General features: G+C 43.3%; 1 protein-coding gene across 1 annotated transcript in view; it reads right to left on the reverse strand.

Annotated features, from left to right (window-relative positions):
• The window catches only part of LOC103357398 (CUGBP Elav-like family member 4), a 45,563-nt gene extending 27,564 nt beyond the window's left edge, over window positions 1-17,999 (reverse strand). The window contains exons 1-3 of the mRNA XM_008281948.1: window positions 17,951-17,999; window positions 6,060-6,188; window positions 1,945-2,024 (exon numbers count right to left, since the gene is read on the reverse strand). Of these exons, the coding sequence (XP_008280170.1) occupies window positions 1,945-2,024; window positions 6,060-6,188; window positions 17,951-17,999 (258 nt within the window). The remainder of the gene's footprint in view (window positions 1-1,944; window positions 2,025-6,059; window positions 6,189-17,950) is intronic.
• Between the last annotated feature and the right edge of the window lie 5,372 nt (window positions 18,000-23,371).

Below are 23,371 nucleotides of genomic sequence, written 5' to 3' on the forward strand. Positions count from 1 at the left end.
GAAAGCAAACAACTAAGTTTCCTGCTTAATGTGAGGAACCCTTCGAATATTATTTTTTATAACAGGTAAAGAGGTAGCATACATAGCTCTTATTCTGCCTCAAATGTGAATGAAATGTGAATACATTTAATGTAAGTTGATTACAGCAAGTTTTTAATAAATCTTTCTTCACCCCCAACCTAAATTCAAATCACTTCACAATGTCAATGACTCACTGTCTCCAAAAGTAAATAAAATAATAAAAATCCACTAGTTTTACAATCATTTCACTTGAGAGCTGTTCAAACTAATTAGCTAAACTACTCTGATATCGGGCTATTTGCCCGTGGAAAGAAAAATATCCTTTAGTAATCAGAAAATGAAAATATTCATTCGTGTTTTGATTTGTTCTTATTTCTAAATACCTCTAAATGTTCTGTTTTTCTAGTCTCCCACTTAGAGAAAACACTACCCGTTTGAACTCGCTGCTCGGTTGCTGGTTGTCACACTTGCACCACAGACCTTTCGCCTGAATCATCAAAGTTGCATCCGGATGTCTTGTAGCAGCTTCCTATTGGCTTTTTTCACATAATTTTAGTGGAAACTAGAACGAGAACGACCTGCCTGAAAACCTACACACATCAAATCATGTCTACATTAATGAAGGCTGCTCCTATTCCCATACACAAGAACTAGGATTATTGCCTTTTCTATGTTACCCTAACACTCCCTCTGATTTTTGTCACTGAAATGTAAGTTTTTGTCAACAAGTGGCCAGAAAAAAGCCTCCAAAATAGTCATCTGTTCCTACCAGACATGTCAGTACGGCAACGGTTAAAATGTTAGCTGTAATAACAAATGATCTAAAGGCTCTCTTGAGTTTGTTTCTTAGTCTTTCTCTACCCGAAGTACTCGTGCTGTAAACAGCTGGAATTTCAGTGTTAAATGCATCCAGTGGTGATGATTTATTTTTTAATCAGGATTAACTGTAATAGGTAATTACTGACTAGTGTTACTATATTAAACTTTGCTCTATACATGTATAAATTCAACTTTGAGCAAAATGCTTTATTTGCTTTTTATTCTTTTTATTCAATGGGCAGCGAACAACAATTGAAATGCACCTCAGAACAAACTCACACCTTCAGTATCCCCCCATATAATGCTTGTCCTATACATGCAGAGTTCCTCATTTTTCAATTTCCATCATTCAACCTGTACCTTTCCTTCAATTTCAGCTTTTATAAATAACATATTAGCATATGCAGTACAATGTCTACTGAGGACACATTCAAGGATTCATGTGCAGTGCACAGTAATCATATCTTTATAAGACTGTGAATGTAAACACTCTCTATCTGTCTGCTGAAAAAGTAGTTTGAATAGCAGGAGAAGGAAATGGATATTGAGTGAAAAGATAGAGATACAGAGTATGCAGCTGTGCACTTTAAGGTAGCGGATGCTGACTGTGGGAATCGTTTGTGTGCGATAGCACATAGCGAAAATGTATGTGAGTCTGGGCTGTGGATTTGGTTTGAAAAGAGTCACTGTGGTGACCATACAGAGATATATGTATGTATTCTGGTTTATGTTTTTGTCCTGAATGTATGAAATTGTTTTCTCAGACATAAAAAAGACAAAGACACTCAGTATTGAATTTCAAAAAGAGGCATGCAACCTTCAGTGGGAGCATACATGGGGAAAAGGAAACTTTAAAGGAAGACCTGGTCAGTGTCTCTCTCTCTCTAACATTGCAGAGTCAGAAAGTCCACCAGACTTTGCTGTAAACTTTAGAGTAGTCTGCTTGGAACCTTTTATGAAACTAAGCCCACTGAGCTCACATCCCTTGAAAAACAACAAATGGCCACATCAAGTGTATAAACAGTTGCTCGCAACTGCATTAAATAAACATGATACAATTAATTATGTTGTGATGAAAGCACTTGTTATAAGTGTGTTACTTACAGGCATAGTCTGTCCACCATGCAAGCTGTTGATGGCGGCCTGCGCTTCTGCGTGGCTGGAGAACTTGACAAAGGCACAGCCTGTGTACACAGAAAGAGAGAAAAATAGAGCAAGATGGCATTGAATATCGGGGGTGAAAAAAAAACATCCAATACCATTGTTTTCATGTTATCTGCTTTGTAAATATATTCCGCCATTTGTGTGTTGAGTGCATAACTCTGAATAAATCAGTTTAATTGTAGTGAGGGCATTTGCTGCTTGGAACATCCTGTCCCTTGCCCATTTCTAATTTGACCCCCTCCACTTTAGAGCACGGAGCCAAGGCATTTACTATCCTGACTTGTTTGTGATTATTAATCTGTTTAATATTTACACATTGTGATTTGTGTGCAGTCACTCATAAAAGAGATTATGATGACAAAGGCATAGTATTATAATCTGCCTATCTAACCGAATCTTCGCGCGCGTATAATTTCAGATGGGGGGCTTTGCTCAAGGGGCATTCAAATCATCTTAAATCTGTTGTGTAGTTAATGCGCAATAGGAAAAGTCAACATAAAAAGTTGGCCAGAAGACAAGGGAGCAGGCGTTGGTAGCATTATTCTGGAGACTCATTGCATTACCAATTCAAATGATATTAACAACAAAAAAAAAGAAAGAAAATGAGGTTGTTAATAATGCATAATATAAGTTTTAGAAGCGTACATATCATGACCACAAGATGAAACAGTGTATCAGTGTGTAGGTAAGGACAGACATTAAACTAACATAACATAAAGAGAAAGCTAGTGACCTGAAGTACAGTGGAACTGAAATGTGGTAATTTTTCCAAAAGCCATTAAATTAAAAAAAGAGCTATTTCTCTAAGCTTTATGGTCGTCATAGACTGCAGAGGGTATTCTGTTATGTCCTATTCTTATCCTTGCCTTCAGGTAGCTCATGTGTTAAGTCAAGAGATACCTAATTAACAAACCGGTGGATTAATTCTGCCCACTTTCCATTAATCGAATATCACCAGTGTCTTAGAAACCAGACAGGCTTTTCCTGGGTTCTGTCCCTGATTTCCTGTGAACTGCTGATACCTATTTAAAAAGGTTACACATTTTCAAACACTGACTCTGTTCTACATTACCAAAGGAGTTGTGATGATTCATTCAATCTACAAACGCTGATCGGTAGGCTCAGGAGATATTCTGTGTCTGGCAGCAACCCATTCACTTCTACATCTCAGGAGTCAGATTTGCTTCCCCAACAAACAAATTAATAATTCCCTGACAAAATCAAAAAGGTTGAACTGAGGGACATGCAGTACGTGTGCAATCGATGGGGGGGTGGAGGGGGGAGTGGGGGGCAGTTTCCACCTTTACCTGAGGCTTTGCTTCCACATTCAAGTCACATGATAAATGGCGAGCATTTGAAACTGTTGTGTGCAAAAATGTGGCGAGTAGTAAAGGCCGTGTGTTTTCTGTACTGTCATATGTCCTCAAAGCTGCATAGATCTACAGAGGCAAACAGATAAGTCAAAGAAGCCTTTGATACTGTCACAGCACTCTAGCACCCTTTTACTTCACTTAAATGTCCCTCTGGGTGGAGGCAGGAAAGATCTTCATTTGTCCGACTGAAATGCATCGGCCTACTGTGTACCATTTGACTGTGACTCTGCCTTTAAAGGAACAAACACATTTAACCTTTGTAGCAGAAATAATAAGGGCCAGTTTGTTGTCGCAAAAGCCTTTTGATTTTGTAAGACAGCATAACTTGCTGCTGGCTTCCCTAACAAGGCTATCGAACGTTGTGCCAGGGTCCCAGTGACCCCAGCAGCTTGGCCCAAACCGAGCAGACACACTAACTGCAGGGCTTGGCATTCGCCATCAATGGCAAAGTCATGTTGAACATACAATGTCCTCAAAATTTCTCATCAGAAAACAGCGCTGCAGCCTTGCTTTTGCTGACCTAAAAAAAAAAAATAAAAAAAGTTAAGGGACACAGAGCACAACATCTCAAAAGAATTGGAAGTGCTACAGCCTCATAAATTATAGTGCACATTTGAGTTTTTGAATTTGATGGCTCAGAATGAGTTGGGGAAAAAGGAAAAAGAGAGATTGTATTGCTTTCAAGCGGGAGGATCTGCACTGCCTTTTGAATTCCCGGGGTAATAATATGTATGCATGAATTCCATCCCTCTGGATGGGTGACATTTATAACACAACTTAATTATAGACCTAAAAGCCATCTCTCTATTATTCCTGACAATTCGAGGCTCTATTCAACTCTGGCAGCAAGTGTTGCACTTTGAAAGTACTTTGAGGAGCAGCGCCATAGAGAGATGGATGTTAAACTTCTCGGCCTTTTTATTGGGTGAAGAGGGGTGCTGAAAAGCCTCTGAGTAGCATAAATTTACATCAACAGGGGACAAAGCCTCTACCATGGAACAGATAGCACTGTCAATTTCAAGGTCTGTCTCATTCAAATTACGGGAACCTCATCCCGAGCGAGGCGACTGGCAAAATAATTTGCCGTAACATCCCGTAATGATTGCGTGGGACTGTTGCACAGTGACTGATAGGACCAGATACCTATATATGAGACCTTTGTCTGGAGGTGGCATTCATAGTTAACATTACTCTACAGTTTTCCATTTCATAGCGGCGAAACTTGAAGAAAAGGGAATGATCAAGTCGGTGATAATAGAGACAAATACCAAAGCAGGGAACGTATGGCATGTGAAGAGAGAAAGAGTTGAGGTGTGGGGCGCAGGAGGGTGAAAAAGAGTGAAAGCGCGAATGAGGGAGAAAACTAGCTTCTGTCTGACACACCAGCACCGGCCTTATTTCATTTTATGTGCTGTCAATCAGCTTGAGGCATCTGAGCAGACAGGAAGACAGGGAGCCAGATAGGAAGGGAGAGACAGCAAAAGAGGAAACAAGCTAGGGAAAAAGAAAGGTAGTGGGCCGGTGGGGCGACGCAGAGCAATAGACCCGGGATTAACAGTGAGAGGAACAGATGTAGACACAGATAGGTGTGTGGTTCAGTATAGCCAGGCTTTCTCTTTGATATACTCAGAAGGCTTTGCAAGATTGCACATTATCAACCCCTCCCTCGCCTTCCCACACATCCCTCTCACACATTCAGAAGCTTCATATAGAAGAATAAATCATAGTCAACAGAGAGAAAAGAAAGGTAGAGGTTCAGAGCAATATCATTGGCGTTATCGCTCCAAATGTGGCTGCGAGACAGAGACCCATCACGGGATGATTGGGAGCCCCCCTTTCGCACCCTCAGAACAATCCCACCTGCATCGCACATTTTACAGCAATCTTTAATTTGACCACGCTCTACTAACCAAATAGCACATAAGCCACCGACATGAATGCATAAGCTGTTCCTGAATGCAGGCAAATCTGCCACACAGTGAGTGACAGCAGCAAAAGCCAGAGCCTGGCTGTTTTATTTACAGTAGGACATTATCGTCCAATGGTGTCTCTGGGGAGGGATGATGGGAATGTGGGAAACAAACATGATTACACCCCTCCGCTTTTCAGATAACAGGAAGAGGAGGAGGTGGGAGGAGGAGGTGGGAGGAGGAGGAGAGGGGTGAGCAGAAAGACGAGGTGTCGTATGATGTATTTGTTGAGTAGAAGCCCAGGGTGAGAGGAGCTGCCGTGATGAAGAGACAACATAAGAAGAAGTTCGGGAAGGAAAGAAAAAAGGGAGAGAGGAGTGAGAACAAAAAAATGGGGGGAAAAAAAGGAGAGAGAGGGGGGGGGGAAGGAAATACAAAAAAGTAGCGAGAAAAAAGAAAGTGGGAGGCAGGAAGTGTCGGAGCACGGTGACAATGAGGTATGAAAGAAATGCGAGCGCGACACATAAGAGGCAGTGAAAAAAAAAAAACGCGGTAGCTGAAGGGGAGGATGAGTTATTCAGAGTGGATCACAGACGATGTCAATGAGCGTAGCACAGGTGAAGCGTGGCTCGAAAAATGCAAAGAGCAGAAAGAGAAACAACACACATATAGACAAGACGAAGGGATTAAGAGGGACAGACGGGCGGGTGGGGTCGGGGGAGGGAGGGGAGGAAAGAAAAAAAAAAGGAGTGGGAGGTGTGTGGGCTCTGACCCTTACTGGCCCCATCAGGCCCTCGCAGGACGGTGCACTCCTCGATCTGGCCGAAGGTCTCGAACAGCCGCCGGACATCGTCCTCGCTCTGCTGCTTGCCGAGCATCCCCACAAACAGCTTCCTGTCTTCTGGATAGGAAGAGAGAGAGGGGGGAGGAAGAGGGGAGGAGGAGGGGCGGGTGGGAAGAGAAGGAGAGAACAGAGAAATGCTACAGCTGATGGCACCGTTCTGCAGAGCTGAGAGGAACTTGTGCAACTCAAACCCCCCTTTTATCAGCAGTCTGCTGTGTTGTAGCTGCTGCTGCTTGCTGCTGCTGCTGTTGTTGTTGATCTTACTGTTGTGTGGTGTGCCACCCCACCCCGGTATGAGGGAGATATATTCCTGTTTCCAGAGAGCTATTCAAGTCTGCCACGGCGATGTTTGATACGGATGATGTTTGGCGCGCTGTGGGTTTCAGGTAAAGGTAGAAAGAGAGCGAGAATATTTTGCTCAGGTAGACAAACCGTTAGATCGTCTGGTTGCTTAAGTCACCGTGTTGAAAGGGAACATGGAACAAGAACATGTTATTACATTTTCTCATCACAAAAGCAGTAGGATTTGTATTAAACAAGCTCTGTGCCAAGGGTGGGCAGCGAGTAATATGCGGGGAAGTCTTAAAGGTCTTCTCGCACTCGTAGCACCACGATGACTTCGAGAGAAGTAGCCAAACCGAACAGCATCCCAATCAGTGTGTACGTTTTTCTCAATTAAGTCGATGCTTTGTGATGTGCTCCGCTTTCTGTTGAGTACGTAATGTAAGACATGTCATATGGAGACAAAGGTTAAGCCACATTTCTTCAGCGTGAAGGATTGTGTTTGGGAACAAAGCTCCGCAGAAGTAATGGATGGCGCTTTTCAATATGACGTTTTTTTGTGGATAATTATGAGCCAAAGGTTTGCAGATTTGTTATTTTTGAACAAATAGAAACAAGAATCGGCCAGATTTGCATACTGCAATACAGAGAAAGGATGTATCTTCCTGCTAGTTTGTACACCGGCTACGTAATCCTGTATATATTGTTTCTGGTAAAAGATTCTCTCAGCCCTGTGATAGCAAATCGTGTTTTTATAATTTGCACTGTAAAACATTTTAATTATGAAAGCTACAAGTACTCATCTCTCACAATGAAGGAAAGAGGAAACATTACAGTTTTTTATATTGTGATGCATGAGCCCACGACTAAAGATAACTGTTTTTGTGGAGTAAGTTTACCTTTTAGTGTTGTGAATAAGACTTTATTTTTGTGCTAACAGTAGAAAAATGTAGCCGTCGTGATGCCGGTCATTTAATGTTGACTAATTCTGTCTGAATATTTACAGTGAAGCACTTAACTTTAAGTAGTGCTACATATAATTTACGAAAGCAGTGACTATCTTTTGTAAAGTTTGTCCTTAAAGGTCATGAGTAAAGGTGTTAAAGGAAAGTTGCCAAATGTTTTTGTGATTTACCATCGTGTGTGACGCTGAACACCAACTGTTCCCAATATTTTCGCAAATACTCAACCGGGGTGAACTGTTTAAAGGTTTCGGGTCTCCTGCCACCACTTGTGCTCCATGGCCTGGTTGCTCCCTGAGCTCCAGAAGGGGGCACTCACGCTCAGATGTATGGGCTCTATACCACTAAATTTTGGCCAGTCAGAAAGCTAGATTTTTCTAATTAATCTTCCCGGTGCCCTGGCATTAGACAGAGCATTCATCTTCTTTACATCTTTTACATTATGCATCTCCTATTCCGCTGTGTTGTGGAATGAAATGGCTACTAGCAAGAACCTATCGCCAGAACTGATGGAAAGTGGCAGGAAGAGGAAGAAGAGTTTATTGGAAATGACACTGTTGATCTTCAGTGTGAGTCATTTGACTGGTAGGGAGCGGGGAGGAGCGGAGGGCGAGAGCATCACCTGGGCCTCGACAGATGTGACGCCTCCTGTACCTGCCAGGCCCCATTAGACGCAGCTGTTCTAAAAATAAAGCACCCGGGCTTCCTTTTTTGCAGCGGGGAAATCGGATCCTGTTCCGTTCCTGTAAAGTTCAAATGAGACACGTGCCTGCTACCCGCTTGGCCACACAAATGAGCACCTGCATAATCAATAAGGCCACGCTGCCTGGTCTCTACTGCTGCCGTTGTAGCTGTGGTGTCAGTCCATGTTCCTGTAGTCACGCCTCACACAGCAGGGTTCCTTAAACCCACCAGCTGAGCCTGATACTACTGCTCATTACTGCTCCTCCCCTGTTGGGGCTCCGGGGGGTGGAAGCGAGCGAGAACCCAGAGGAGATCACCACAGCCATTTATATCGACTGGGATTTAGCAAAGACCGACAGGAGGACAGACATCTAGCTGGATATTGAGCATCAGTGGAGCGCTGCGTAACTGTAGAGACATTCTTGAACAGGTGGTGGAGAGAAATAAGCCTGACCCCTGTCCCCGGTACTAAAGGTGAAGTGATGCAACAGCCCGCCCAGACCGCATGTGACTTTGCCACGACTGTCCCTTCCATCTTTCAGGTTTTCACGGAGGTGTCACTGTTGCAACTTAAATGGGCAGAGTGCGGTTTTACAGGCCTCCTGCAGTGTGTTAATGTTTTGGGACAAAAGTCTCATCTCGGTCCTGGCCCGAGGAGATCTAATGGCGGCTTTACAAGGCTAATTAACAAGCCATGAGCGAGGTAATGAACTTTCCAAATGTGCTGGCAAACGCAAAAATAAATTACACCCCAGTGAAGGCATTAAAGGAAGTGTGAGTGTACTTCTGAGCCTTCCTTTGGGAGAGCCACAGTGAGAAAATGAATTTGGAGCTGCTATCTTTTCATTGCCTGACCTAAGAGTGTCTCAGTCGGCCCACTGCATGCCCTGGCCAGTGTATAGATTGCTATTAATTAGTCCACTTTGCACCTGTCTCCAAAGCAGCTCTTATTGGATTTTGCAAGTTCCCACTCATCTCCTATGGCCACTCGCAAGCTTTAAATTGGCATTTTATGAATATGAATAAATATTCTGTAATGCACCCTCTGCACAAGGAGATGATTCCACAACTCCAAATGAGCCCAACAAGTTATCCATTAAAAGTGGGGAGTGGAGGGAGAAAAAAAAAAAAAAGAACACTCTTCTCTAGTACAGTCATGTATTTGCATTAAGAGGGGTGAGGACCTTCCTATGGAACTGACTGAGGATACAGAAGTATGACAAAACTCGTTGAGCTGACTGTTTGACCTCTTTGTACTTATCTCTCATTGAGAGGGGCTCATCTTATCCTTGTAACAGAGCTGAGCCACACAGCTGGAGAACATTTGAGCTCTACAGCACTTCTCTGCTCTACTCTGAAGAGACCTTTGTAATCTGCTCTTTAAACAGTGCCACTACTTTAAAATAATAATGTGCGCGCATGTGTGTACGGCAGTTGGGGAGCTTGGCTACATTATTTAGATTCCGTGCCCTCAGTCACCGTGCATAGCTGCAACATTTGTGCTGTGTGTGTAGATGTGGCTGATTCAAAGATGCATAGACTATTTAACGCACGCTTATTGCTTGCAGACAGATGCATTTATATTCTCTGCAGACGGTGTACTGTATGTCTGTGCCGGTGCTGATGTGAACACAAAACAGTGAAGTTTTATTTCAGGCCTCAGCCAGTGTACACTCACTTCCTCTCACACACACTGTCATCCACCCTTTTTTTTTCTGATTCCCCCCACTGCTTCATCTCCTCACTGAAGGTGGGAGCAATTGTGTGGAAAATGGTTCCATGTCAGTCTCCAGCCATGTCCAAACTGAGGTGGCATGTGGACAGCCCCGTTTTATGAATGCAAATAAAAAAGGAGATCAAAAAAGTTATCAAAACACTACTGACATCTGACAATTGCTTGTCTCAGGAAGCCTTTTCATTTCAGTGCCCGGTATATTAAAAATTAATGGATTTTGCACAGACGCCATATGCTGTCAAGATTGATGCTTCTCTCTCTGGAATAAAGTGCTACTTGTGTTGTAGGCTGCAGTATATGCATATAGATTGTGCTTTTCTTTCCCTCTGCTTCTCCTTTTGTCTCTCTATTGCTCCCTGCGTATCTTCCTCTTTACCCTTTATTGTCATCCCTCACCCTTCTCTGTCTCTCCAGGCAAGGAATCAGTTGCTGTGAAGTCTACTTTTCAAAAGTTTCTGCTTTTGTTTGCCAATAATGGGAATATTCTCTTTAAAGAAGTATTCTCCTGCTCCTGTGTCGTGGTAAATATTTTTTTTCTCTCTCTCTCTCTCTCTTTTTTTTTTTTCATGGTTCTATCGCTTATTGCCCGCTGGCAGTATAGTCAGGGAAGCTTGGTAGTAGTAAGTGTTCAGAAAGCATGGACAGCTGCATCCAACGATAAAAGATGCATGCTAGTCCGCTGGGTGCATTTCAAATGCAGAGTAATGTTCCAGGCAGCACAACAAAGAAGTTGTGCTTCTTATGGACTCATTAGAAAAAGCCTGATGCTGGTACGCTGCTGCCTGGGAGGCCCGCCACCAGACACACTCACGCATGTAGGCGTGCAGACTGGGTGCACAAAATGTTGGGAACTGCTGCTTAATATTGAGGTTGACTTTGTTTTTAATCATCTAGTGTATTTCCCTGTTGTGTGGAGGCTACAGGAGTCTGTTGAGAATCAAAAGATGCCATTTACTTTTAGAATGAGCTTTTCAGATAATGAGCATTAAATATTTACACATCATGGAGGGAAAAAAAAAAAGTCAGAGAGTCGACACTTTTTGAAGTTGTCAAAGACACTCATGTTTCGTTATGTAGCAAGTTGTTTGACCACAACACCTTTATGTCTTTTTCCTTATAACTCAAGGTAAAAACTCAATTCCTTCTAACTTTATTTAGTTGCAGAAATGTAATGCTGCTCCGTGCCATTTTTTTTTTTTTGTAGCTAAATTGTCATTATCTTTCTTGTGGAACAAATTTTTGCTGAAAACAGTTCATGAACAGATTAATCAGTTCTTAGAGAAGCAATCACTGACAGTAAAAATAATACTTAATCACGAGTAGAATTTAAAAAATTAGGTACTTATTAATGATAAAAGCACTAGTTGCAAATTCAGAAAGACATAAACTGATGAAAATGAAGGGTCGCGGAAACAGAAGACATAGCGACACATCTACAAACTGAATTTCCCCTCAGGGAGCAATAAATTGTTATCTTTAAATGGCAGCATACGCCTCATTCAATTTAATATCAGAGCTGCATCAGACGTATAAACAGAACAAAAGCCACAGTATAACAGTTTTGATAATATACCGCGCCAGATCAAAACTTTTATTTCTTTGTCATCTGGGTATTATCAGCTTCCTTTCTGACCTTAACAAAAGTAGCAGAGGGCTTGCCACAGGGGTTTACACATACACTGGGTTTAGATGGACCAGACAAAAACAACACAAAGCACAACGGGAAGCACTAAAACTAAAAAAATAAACACTTCTCATGTAATAGAAATGCGGATCTCACATTGTGCAGAAACTTGTGTCCAGATTCAGAAGACGATTTGTTAAACTTAATATTATCTGTGTTTACATTAATAAAATCAGTACGGATAGCGGGATGGACGTTTAGGAAAGCAGTTTGATAACCAGCGCTGTTTACAGTGAAGCCACTCAAACTTTCACAAAGCAGTAGTCCCGAGTCAGGAGCATTTACTAACATTCCTCACTTGCTTCAGTTTCATGGACTGATGCATCATTAGAAATACTAGCTGCTGGCACGAATGCCATCTTTTCAAGACATCAGCAGCACAAGCAAGTGTTTTAAATTCCAGGGATCACTTAGTTTAATTTGAATAATTATAAATTTTGCTGGATGAAGTACAGTATTTGAGTGGAATACTGAACAATGTCATAGTTAGGCACTCGTTCAACCAATTTCCTGTTGCTGACCTCTTCTTTTGTCATCGGTTCAGGGTTTTTTTTTTTCTCCCAAGTTAAATATGAAAACACCTCCACTCAGAAATGTGTTTTGGTTGTTGTTACTGCTGGCAGAAGTTTGACCTTCACTGTACAGGATGTGTTTTCAGCTGTCGTATCTGTTTTGTTGGGCTGAAAATGGAGGGTTTCTCTGTGCTAACCTATCTTATCTAAGTTTTTAGTAAGAACCGGTAAGCAGTATTTTTGACACACAGCCAACTTGTTTTGGGAACTAGTCCTGGTTCAGCAGGCAGGTTAAGGTGTCTTTCCACTGCAGGAACTTGGGACAGGCGTGAGGTGAGACAAACGTTTACAGAAATCACCCTCTAATCAACCCTGTGGACTTTTCTGTTTCCACTTTGGTGTAGGATCCAAACGCTTCGACTGCAACTCCCAGTGTGCCAAACAACGACAAATAGTTACCGGATGTAACTCCAGTTCTATATTGAAAAAAGGACAAAAGAGGGTTTGTTATGTTAGCCTATTTAGCCTATTTTACATTGATGGAGATGTTAAAGAGGAGAACGCTGCTGTTCAGGACATTGAGAGGGCAGAAGAAATGGTTCCTTTTGTCCTCTCTGAATTTAACCAGTCAGTGTTGTCTTCCTCGACTTTACCCAGTGTCAAGCCCTGCACAGAAGTTTCTTTAGGGCTGCTTAAAAGATACATTCGTTTTCTACCCCGAAAATGGACCTGAATAAGGTTCTGCGAGGGCAGTTCTTGCAAGAAATGTTTGGCCCACATGTTCCTGCAGTGGAAACAGGTATGTAGATAAAACTGAGAACGAACATCTTGTATCCGTAACATTTGAGGTAAAAATAATTACATATTTATAGACTTTTTTTTTTTTTTTTTGTGAGGAAGGATGTCACTTTAAGTATTTCTCCATGCCTGGAGGGGATCTTTAATAAATCAGGCATTGTGTACAGTTAAAGTGCAGTGTGTGCTGAAGTTGAATCACTGTAGTGAATAGAGAGTTAACTGTAAAACAACTAAAACAACAAGCTTAATGTGTATATCTGTGGAACTGCATTTCTCAACTCCCCAAAGCGTTCCCTTTTGCCTCTACACAACTCCTTCAACTACTTAATAAGCCCCATTCTACTTCTAACTCATGTTTAGTTCCTGCCCAACTAACAGAAGTAATTAGACCTTATCCCAGTGAAAATAATGTGCAACCACACACTAAACGTTTCTGCTTCTGGTCCCTATCTGATGTATGCAAGTGGATTATCCAGTATAGTGAGGTGGTAAATGGAATAATCAGAGGAGAACAAACATTCAAATTGTCAGCGTATCAGGCGTGATGAGAGGATACTGGCTTTGTGTTTGTAAATGCATTACTCATAGCACTAGTGCTGTCACGTCCGTTTATCCAATGGAGTGGGAGGGAAGCTTTAAACCTTCTGGTACATATGATCAAAAACCAAAAGAGAACTATCAAAGAAACACGTTAGAAATCGCCCGTTGCTGTGTCTGGCAAAATACTTTATCTTCCTTTTAGAAACATATTTTCTAATCCTAATCAGTGATTTAAAACTTTTAAATAATTGATATGAATTAATATCCTGGAATGGTCACTATCGGAAATCCAAGCATTCTTTCCTGTGTCCATGCCTCGTATATCTCAGCACACATATATCAGCCACTACCAGGATTCTTCTTGACTTTTCAGAGTTTCGCACAATCGTGTCCAGAGGCACAGAGGGATCTTTTGGCTTCATTTGCATGTAAAGTGGTGCGCGCTCCTCTGTGGGCGTGAGGTGCCTCCAGACAGCTCCTCCCCCGTGGCCTGCCAGACTGAACCAGCCAGCAGCCCTCACTCTTCCCTACCTGCTGGGGTGGGGCATGACAGCACAGTGTGCAACATCTTAAGGTCCTGTCAATCTCTCCACTGGCCGACTGAGGTCAGTCTTCTGAAGAGCAGCAGGTTGGCAAGGACAAACACGACCCATTCACAAAGACTCCCCTCAGCCAGACAGACAAAAGGCATGGACAAGATATTAAAAAGGCTCACACAGGGCCGCTGAGTATCAAATATGGGGATAGCAATGCTCCTGGCACTGTATAAGTATCCAATAAAGCAAAAGTATCGGGAGCTAATAAACAAGTAGGGTAAGAAGACTGTGTAGACAAATGCACTGTGAGTGGCAGATTGTGAAAAAGTCGATGTTGATGGAGGTTGCTGGGCATTTCGGGAGAGTGTTGAAACCATCTTATCAGAGTTAATAAAAGGAGAGGGTGTTGCTGGCTGACCCATCATCTTTCTTCTCATCAGTGTGGTCTCCAGTCTCACAGCAGTGGCTAGAGGAGTGGGACCTGGCTCCAAGATTGTGTTTAGATAATGGCCATCTCCAATCATAGATAATCTGGGCCCATCTTTTCTTCACAGACACAGCGGCAGACAAGGTCAGGGGGAAAAAGATTCCTGGCGAGGCGAGGCGGAGATAGGGATGGGGCGGCTCTGAGATGATTTACTGCTGAGATTCACTCAGCTGCCTCCATCACCCTCCGTTAACTTTCTCATCCTGTCGTCTCTTCCCCTCTCGCTCTTTTTGTCTTCCATCTCTCACTCTCTCCCATTCCTCCATGGGCCTTGTACTGAATCCCCACTTCTCTCTCTATCACTTGCTTCATCTCCCCCTTTGCACTGCAGTACCAATGAGAGAGAGGGAAGAAAAAAGAAACAAAGGTGGCAATAGGGGAGGACCACGAGATGTCTACTTTTCCTCATTTCTGCCTGTTTTGGACTGAAGCAAATTGCTTGGGTTTCAAGTGGAGATATAGTGATGGCTGTTCTTCCAACCAACCTCCAATGAGCAATGAAGGAAAGATACATGCCTCGGTTGCATTTCAGTATTTCTGAGTCTAAATCACGAAATGATATGGGAAGAACTGTGCAGAAAACCTGGTGTTAGGTACACCGCTTAGATATAGAATTAGTGAACAAGAGGTCATTCGACTCAAGGGACTGAAATAGATTTAAAGGCTGTGAAGCTTCCCTCCCAGGCTCCATTCTTCCTTAAAAATCCAAGGAAAAAAAAAATAACGTAAGCCATGAGTCATTGTAATAGACAGTCAAGGAATCAGGCCTGTGATCCACAATGGCAGCCGAGCGGCAGGATTGTGTGGCGCCAGCCACCCCCTAGTCATTTTCTGAGCGCTGGTTTTGCTTCTCCTCCTGACGCGTCCATATCCCCGGAGAGTTGACGTCTCTCAGGGACACGGTGAACAAAAGAGGGGCTACCGGAGTCTCCAAATGGAGTAATGGGCCCTAATGCCTGCACAGGCACGTAATCGAGACCCCTGCACAAGTTCCCATGACAGATAATTGCTGGTGTCTTGGTAGTGATAAATGTGACTCCATTCTAGAGGTGCAAATGTCCCGGTTCAGCCCTGGGTTTGACAAGTCTAGAGGCCCCACTGGGATTGGTGCACCTGACTGGCCCTCAGCCTTCCATATATGAATCTCCGGCTACTTTCTCTCCTTTAGTCAGCCCAAGCTGGGATGTCTATTTTCCTTTAACCACAAGCCTTCATAGTAAATCTCATTTCATTGTCAGCCACGACTGTGGTTTACTTCCCTGGCCTGTCTGCTGACTTCCTGTTGCCATTAACGCTCAATATCTCTGTTGGGGCCTGTCTGCTTGGTCTTATTTCATTCTGTGCTGTGTCCTATCCTGTCCTCCTATATAGAAAGTTCATCTGACAGACTAGCGGGGGCTGTGCCAGCGTAAGAGCCCTCTGTATTTCATTCACACTGCCTGTTCGTCTCCCTTCTCTTTCTGCCGAAAAAAGGGTAGTAATTGATATTGGGACCCATCCATCCTCCCCTCTTAAGCCCAGAGATCCAATTTATCTTGGTGAGAATGCCGATTGGCTCTCTCCCAGGCCTTGTCGGTCAGACTTTGCCTGTTTTTAGATGGCCGTTAATTAAAGTGCTGCCATGACAAAAATAAGATCTACATGGGGGTGTGTGTGGCAATAGAAATGGGCCATCTGATTCACACTTGACCACATAAATCAGCGAAGTGGCTCAGTCTAATCTGACCTAGGCAGTCTAAATCACCACTCTGAAACGAAAGCACAGGGCTGACACAGACCGGTCCAATTAGATCCAATTCAACCCATGTAAATCTTTAACTGGCTTAATCTGCATTAACCTCAGTGATGTTAGTCACAAATGGCTTCAGAATGATCTAGTCAATCACCATCTCAGTCAAACTGGAGGTGGAGGGCGGAAGCTGTGCAAGAGAATCAGCACAATGTCAAAGCAGATTTGCATATTTTAATTTAACATTTCGCGCCTAAACAGATGGGTTTACTTTTTAAACCAGTATGGACAGCGTGTCCATTGAGTTCAACGGGAGGTTCGTATCACAGACGGAATCACACTGAAAATGAACCTTTTCGATAGTTTGTGTTGGTGCAATCATGCGACAAAGCTATTAATGAGACAGATACATTGATAGGAAGGTGGGGAGGCGTGTAGGCGGGTAGGTAGACAGGAAGGTACAAAGGGTAACCAAAAGTTCTGATTCTGTTTATGGTGCATTTGCAAGCATTAACTGTCTTGAGTCAGCATGCAGTGTGACTTTGTGTTATCAACAGCAGGACCTGTTACATATGTTTTGGTGACCAGTGGTAGGTGTGCATTGGCAAATTCTCTGTGGACCGCAAACTAGAGCCATGATGAAAGCATCAAAGTCTGTGTCAGTCAGCAACCCTGGATGAGCCTACCTTCATGCCGAGAATCATCACCGGTGATGAGAATTGGGTCTCCGGCTACCACGAGAGAAGAAATGGCAGGTTTTACAGTGGATAAGCCAATGAAGTGTCTTCAAAATCGGACATTAGATTAGGAACGCATCAGGAGCATGCTCGTTGTTCTCTTAAACGTTTGCGTGGTTGTGCGTCATTAATTAACCCCCCAGGGTCGAAGTGTAACACAAGGCCAATCCAACATTCCACTGTAATGTCCTGAGGTGTATAAGAGAGAACCTTCCACCTGAACTGGGTTTTTTTTTAGCCACAACAACACAATCTTCACCCCCCCACCTGCCCCACTCACTAGATTTGGCTCCCTGTGACTTCTTCCTCCTCCCTAAAATTAAAATCCAAGTTGAAGGGTTGCTGTTTTGACACGATTTAGAATATCTCGCGCTTATTGCTTATGGTGCTTGACATGTTTACATAAAGGAACCTCCAGGAAGCATTACAAGCATTGTAGAATCACTCGGAGCACCCGGATCGCTTCACGGGGAGGCTACTTTGATGAAGATGGTGACCAAATTTAAATCAAGTACACCCTCAGAGCTTTTTGATTACCCTTTATACTGTAGAGTTTTTTGCTTGGTATAATCAGTTAATTGTGCTATTGTTTTTTTGGGATAAAACTAATTCTGAGGATACCACAAGAGTTTCAAACTTCTTAAATCAACATACATCAAATTGATAGTGTCTCTCTCCAAGTAGTAAATCTGGGCCCTTTCTATAAGTTTGTGTGTTTGTGCTTATCTGTGTTTGTGTATCTTTGGAGTGTATTCCCGTCTTATCTGTACACAGACTTTATTATCACTCTGTGGAAATCGAGGGGTGTAGATCCTCCACTCTCCATTCTTTTCCCCTCTGTCTCTCTCTCTCTATTTTATTTCTCTTCCCTTTCTCGCCATGTCTCTCTGTCTTGTCTTTGAACTGCTCCCAGTGACTGTGAACCTGAGACAGCCCCTCTGCTGGCACAGATGGGAAGTCAATAGAAGCAAGTGACCTATATTACAGGCTACTCTACTAACTCCCAGTGTGTCTCAAGTGAGAGCAGAATATTAAGGATTGCGTGAGCGCTGTTCCAGTGTATTTGTGTGTTTGCGTGTGTGCGTTTTTTTTTAAAGGGGGTGTGCAGCAGAGACCAGGAGAAGGTTAATTACCTCCTCGTCCTTCGCTGTCGGCTGGCTTCACCTGGATGGGCCGGTTCATCTGGAGAGAGAGAAACGGGGAGAGAGAGAGAAGGAAGAGAAGGGAAATCCCAGGTTAGCTGGAAACAATAGGAGCGGCTGCTACAATATGTGAAGTGGGAAGAAAAAAACATGAAATGTGGCAGTGTTCCTGGTGTTAATGTCCTGAGTTTGTCCTGCTCTGTGAGCTAAACACAAAAATCAAACAGTGACGATGGCGTAAAAAGAGATAAATCTGTGCAGTACTCCATGCCAGCGTGTTTAATTAATCCAGGGCACTGCCTCTAGAGATGCCTGAATTCCCCTCACAGTTCAGCAGAATTAGCACTTTTCAATGACGGAGCCACACTGGGGTGTCAGATGGCACTTGGAGATTAATGCCATTACATCAGCCACTCCCAGCCCCACCGGGAGAGGTCCTTTCTGGCTGGCCCTTGCTCTTCCTGTCCCCTCCTGGCTCCAGACTCCCAGTCACCAGCTATATCCTGCTCATCCCTGACCCTCAGCAATCCTTCTTACTCTCCCTTCATCCCTTCCTCCTCCCTCACCTCTCCACCCAGAAGCCCTTTTGCAGATCACGACCAATATGCTACTGGTCTGGTCGGCCAACTCCACCCTGCCCAAGCCTCCTCCTTCTCCTGGAAGCTACTGAAAGCCACCGAGCAGCACAGACATGAAACAGTTTGTGAAAGGTTAACAGTGGGGATGGATAAACAGCCTTTGCAGATTCATTTAATAGAGAGGTGAAAGGAAAATATTGCCAAGCTAAGTTTAAAAAAAAAAAAAGCAAAACTTTTAAAAACTGCCTGCCATGAATAAAAACTCCTCTGGCTTGTTCTCCCTGGTGTTTTCGTATGGAAACAGAAGGACTCGATCCTGTGCTTTCTGTGAAACAGGAATAATATCCCCTCTTTGCTCTGTGAAAAGGGTGGGTGTTTGGAGCCACCCTCGAAGACCCTTGCTTATTGAGGCTACCTACGCGCGTCATATTTGGCATTGTGTTTTATATTTGGCATTGTGTGTTTTTTTTCTAGCTTCAGCTGGCAGTGGTCCTATCTTTCTAACTAGGCCATGCGGACAGGTCCAACATGTGAGTGCCAGTGAATGGCACACAGCGCTGCCCACTCAGATCAGTCAGCTAGGGCAGCACAGTGGGTGTTGGGCCCTCAGGCAACGCAGCACTTGACAGCAGTTGACATGAGCTCGGACCATTGCTAAATATAGACCTCAGAATGGTGGACATGTATAGACAGGCATATACATGGTGACACCCCGGGGACGTAATGTACTCTCCGAGCAATATGCTGTGACACTGGAACAAAGCTTAGCGAGATGACAGACACATCACAGAGGCAAGCACATGAAACTGTACACAAACACGCACATAGAAAGAACCCAGAGACGGGGGCGACAAAAGAAGTACTGAAAGTTCTCACTAATTAGAATTACGTCTTGCTCGCCAATTTTCACATTGTAATGATATAAGGTATGTTGCCTGGTTACAATGACCATCTTGCATAAGACCAGATATACAAAGGTCACATACCCAGTTTCTTCAAATGTCAGTGTTGGATAATTTTAGGTACATTAAAAGTAAAGCTGAGGTGACTAATTATTCTTTCGCGCCTGAAACAAAGATAAGGAAACTTTGACATGGTTTAGAACAGCTACAGCCATTTCTGTGTTGGTGGCTGGCTCACGAAGACTCAGGGAGGATGGAGTGAATATGTAATTCTCTTAAGACTGTGTTTTTAGTATGATAGAGCCCTTACAGTTTATTTGAAAGGCCTTAAAGTCACTCTCTGGTCATTCTTTAAACACCCTGCTAACTCATTTATATGTATCAAAATGACATTCTTACAGTTGTTGTTTCTTTTCCCACAAAAATAATCCTTTTATGCCTTAAAATGGCTGAGATGCTATTGGACATCTTTACTCCCCAGAAGTCTGAATCTGTGTTTTTGAGACTGCCATTGGCACACTGCAGCTACAAGGCGGAAACGCTTAGCCATGGTGATGAGTGCTTATGTCGCTCATGGTGTGTCTTCCAGCATATTAAAAAAAAACACCATATGGACATGTTAACAAGGTAGAAACAGCCAGTTTTATTCCGCTGTATAGTGGCTGGAGAGCAGCGCTGAATATGTTTACGTGTGACTAAAGTTCAGGAAGGATGAAACACTGATGTATGTGTGTCTGCTGTAGAACAAATTAAGGTCAGATGTAAGTTAAGTTGAACTGTGTGTACATATGTCGGTGTATGTGTGTGTGAGAGTGTGTCCTGACAGCGTATCACAGGAGGTTTAGGGTGGACTCAAGTCCCAAGATCCCTGTGCAGTGATCAGTCAGCTTCCAGATCTTAAACGACTGGTCAGGAGGCTTCATTAGTAGCCCCTGAGTCACTGCAGCAGCAAGAGTCATTAAACAACCCAAAAGTACACTTGGGGTTGCTAAGCAACCAAGTGGAGGTGGCCAGCAGGCAGGCAAGGCAAGCTGGCTGTTGGTCTGCAGGCTGTTAGCCAACCAATTGGCACTCTTTTCTTTTTTCTTTTTTTTTTCTTTTTTTTTAAACTTGGTCCAAGGAGGTCATAGTGAGAGAGGAGGGAAAAAAAGATTTCTCAACTCCCACCTTCCAGCATGTCCCACTTTCATGTCCCTTTTTAGTGACTGTGACAATGAGTTTTCAGAGCGAGTCTGCTGCAACTTCTGCTCCAGCTTCCTGCCAAATTATGGAGTTCAGCTTGATGCCAAAGTACGGGGTTGTGAGTCGTGCTCACATGCATATGGCTCGAGTTAAGATGTCTGCTTTGCTGAGCTGCTTTATAGTGTCCTCTACATGCATTTTCTCGAGCAGACTGAGGGAATGTTTCAAGCACACAAGCTTACTGCACAGAAATTTTGAAGTTCACTTTACTTTTATCCCTCCCTCTCTCTCTCTCTCTCTCTCTCTCTCTCTCTCTCTCTCTTTCGTTCTGTCTCTTCCTCTCTTTTTCTCACACACTGTGACACACACACACACACAAGCACAAAAGTCTTGGGGCTCAATAACAGCAGGTGGCTTAGGTGACATTTTAATCCCTTATTACTGAGTGCAGGATTAGCCAACAGATCAAGGCAGAGTTAATTATATGAATTCATCAGAGGCTGGGCGAAGAGGCTGCCTGCTTTCCCCTTGGGCCAGGACCCACCCCCACCTCACCACCCACCCTTTGCGCACGCACACACACATGCATACGTACGCACACGCACGCGCCGAGGAAGATGACAAGTGACATTCTGTATGTCTGAGAAGCCAGCTACTTCCTTATTAGCATTGCAGTGGCAGAAAGCTAAGATAACACATACAGTGGAGCCTCCAGAGATGCTGTAAGACAAATGACATCTACTACCTTCCCGTTGGGCCTGGCGAAATGAACTGCATAGACATCGGAGAGGAAGACTACAGGCTTTTTCATCCTGCAGACGTGCGGCTGCCGAGGCTGAAAGGAGTTCAACCACCCCCCGTCTTGCTTTATCTTTGTCTCTCCCTGCCCCTTTGGCCTCCAAAACCAATATGCTTCCCACCACAGCCCCTTAATGGGTTGATCAATGCTGACAAATAGGCAGCTCATGCTGTCTTGCCTGGGAACTCACGGCTCTGTGCCTGTGTGCTGCTGCACTTAGAGAGGCCAGCTCTCTTTCTCCTCAACTCTCCCTTTTTTTTCTGTCTTTCTTTCACTCGCTTTTTTCTCTCCATATTTCCCCTCCTTCATGCTCTATTTCCTTTATGTCTATACATTCATTTTTTTTTCCTTTGTTCTAATCTCCAGGGGTAAATCTATATTTTTCATTCAGTTATGATGAATAAAAGTCAGCTGAAGTCACGGAGGGGTGGAGAACCAACAGTGTGGAAGAGAGGAGCTTGCTTACATTTTCCACTAAAGGACTGTGTGTAAGTTTTTAGAGGGTGTGCGCTTTTTTTTGCGTGTTTGTGTGTGTGTGTGTGTGTGCGTGTGTGTGTGTGTGCGCGCATTTCGGTCCGTCTGTCTCTGCGTCTGATTGATAACGGTGCAGTGGAGAGAAAGACGGACAAGGACACCGCTGGCCTTTGACCGTGTTTGACCATGCTGTGTGAATACCACTGCTCACAAAGCAAGCAAGGAGGAATGTTATCTTCCAGACACTCTAAATACAGAAAAATGCTCTCTTACAACCATGACAAAAGTGTGAGCACTTACACTCGTCCTCCACTGTCGAGTCCCCTTGACTGCAACTCTTACGTTGCATGAAGAGGGAACTTTTAGGGAACAAAGTTAAACTGGACAAAATTCACTTGTGATAAAGTTCCGATCTGTAAATTGATTTTTTTTAATTCATTTATTTATTTTTTTTAATCTACGAAACAACAGCAAAAGTCTGCATGTGATAAACCTTCTTTGGTAAATTAGTAAGGACATGCTAATTAACAATGAACCCAATGAACAGACAGTGTCTTCTGATGTAGATATTTGCTGTGAGCAGTGGCTTAAACCTACAAAAACTCCTTTAACTACAGCTGGCGCAATAAAAAAAAAAGTCACTCAGACAGCAAGCTAAATCCATAAAATCCATAAAATGAAAGATAATTCCAAACAATGGTTTAACAAGGCTGCAACAAAATTGAGCTCCTCCATATTGAAGCCCGTTCTGGCTACACATTTACAACAATCGGTGGAAGCACCGCGTCACGTGCGCATGATGCAAAAAAACGAGAGCGTGTCCGCGCGCACCTGCTATTTTCGTTCTTCAGTGAGCATCCGCGCATGACAGTCGCGTTGGGTGAATTGTGATATTAATAGGAGGGTGTGGTGATGAATCATTACCTCCTCATCCAGTCACATTACTCATCTCATAACTTTTAAACAGCTGTGCCAATCACAGCGGCACATGACGAATGTGGCTCACCAAATTAAAGGAGTCTCGGCCAAATAGAACAATATTCTTTTCCGGGAAGCGCGGCAGGGACAAAGACGATGTTATATACAATTTGTCCTAATAAACACGGCTGATGATAAACTTCTCTTAGATTATTTAGCATTTGTGGAAATACTGAACGTCTGATTTCTTTTAAATCTGTAATAAAGTGGAATTTTATTGTAAACGAGACACCGAGCCCTTTTACAACCATATGCACATTGTAACTCTGTTGTACAGTAAAACCACTACAATAAAAGTAAAAAAAAGTGTCATATTGCCGTTCTGGTTGCCTTTAGTTTGTTTGATTTAGGAAATTAATAAAGTTAGACTCACTTAGTTTTGGCTGCATCTAAATGCAACAACGACACGGCTGCTGCCAAAAGTGTGATTGAGCATTACTGTGTGTAAGCCCTGCATAAACTGACAATTCCCCTCTAACTCCTGTTTACATGACTTCCC

The sequence above is a fragment of the Stegastes partitus genome, unplaced genomic scaffold (genome assembly GCF_000690725.1).
Source record: "Stegastes partitus isolate 25-593 unplaced genomic scaffold, Stegastes_partitus-1.0.2 Scaffold252, whole genome shotgun sequence".
Taxonomy (NCBI): domain Eukaryota; kingdom Metazoa; phylum Chordata; class Actinopteri; family Pomacentridae; genus Stegastes; species Stegastes partitus.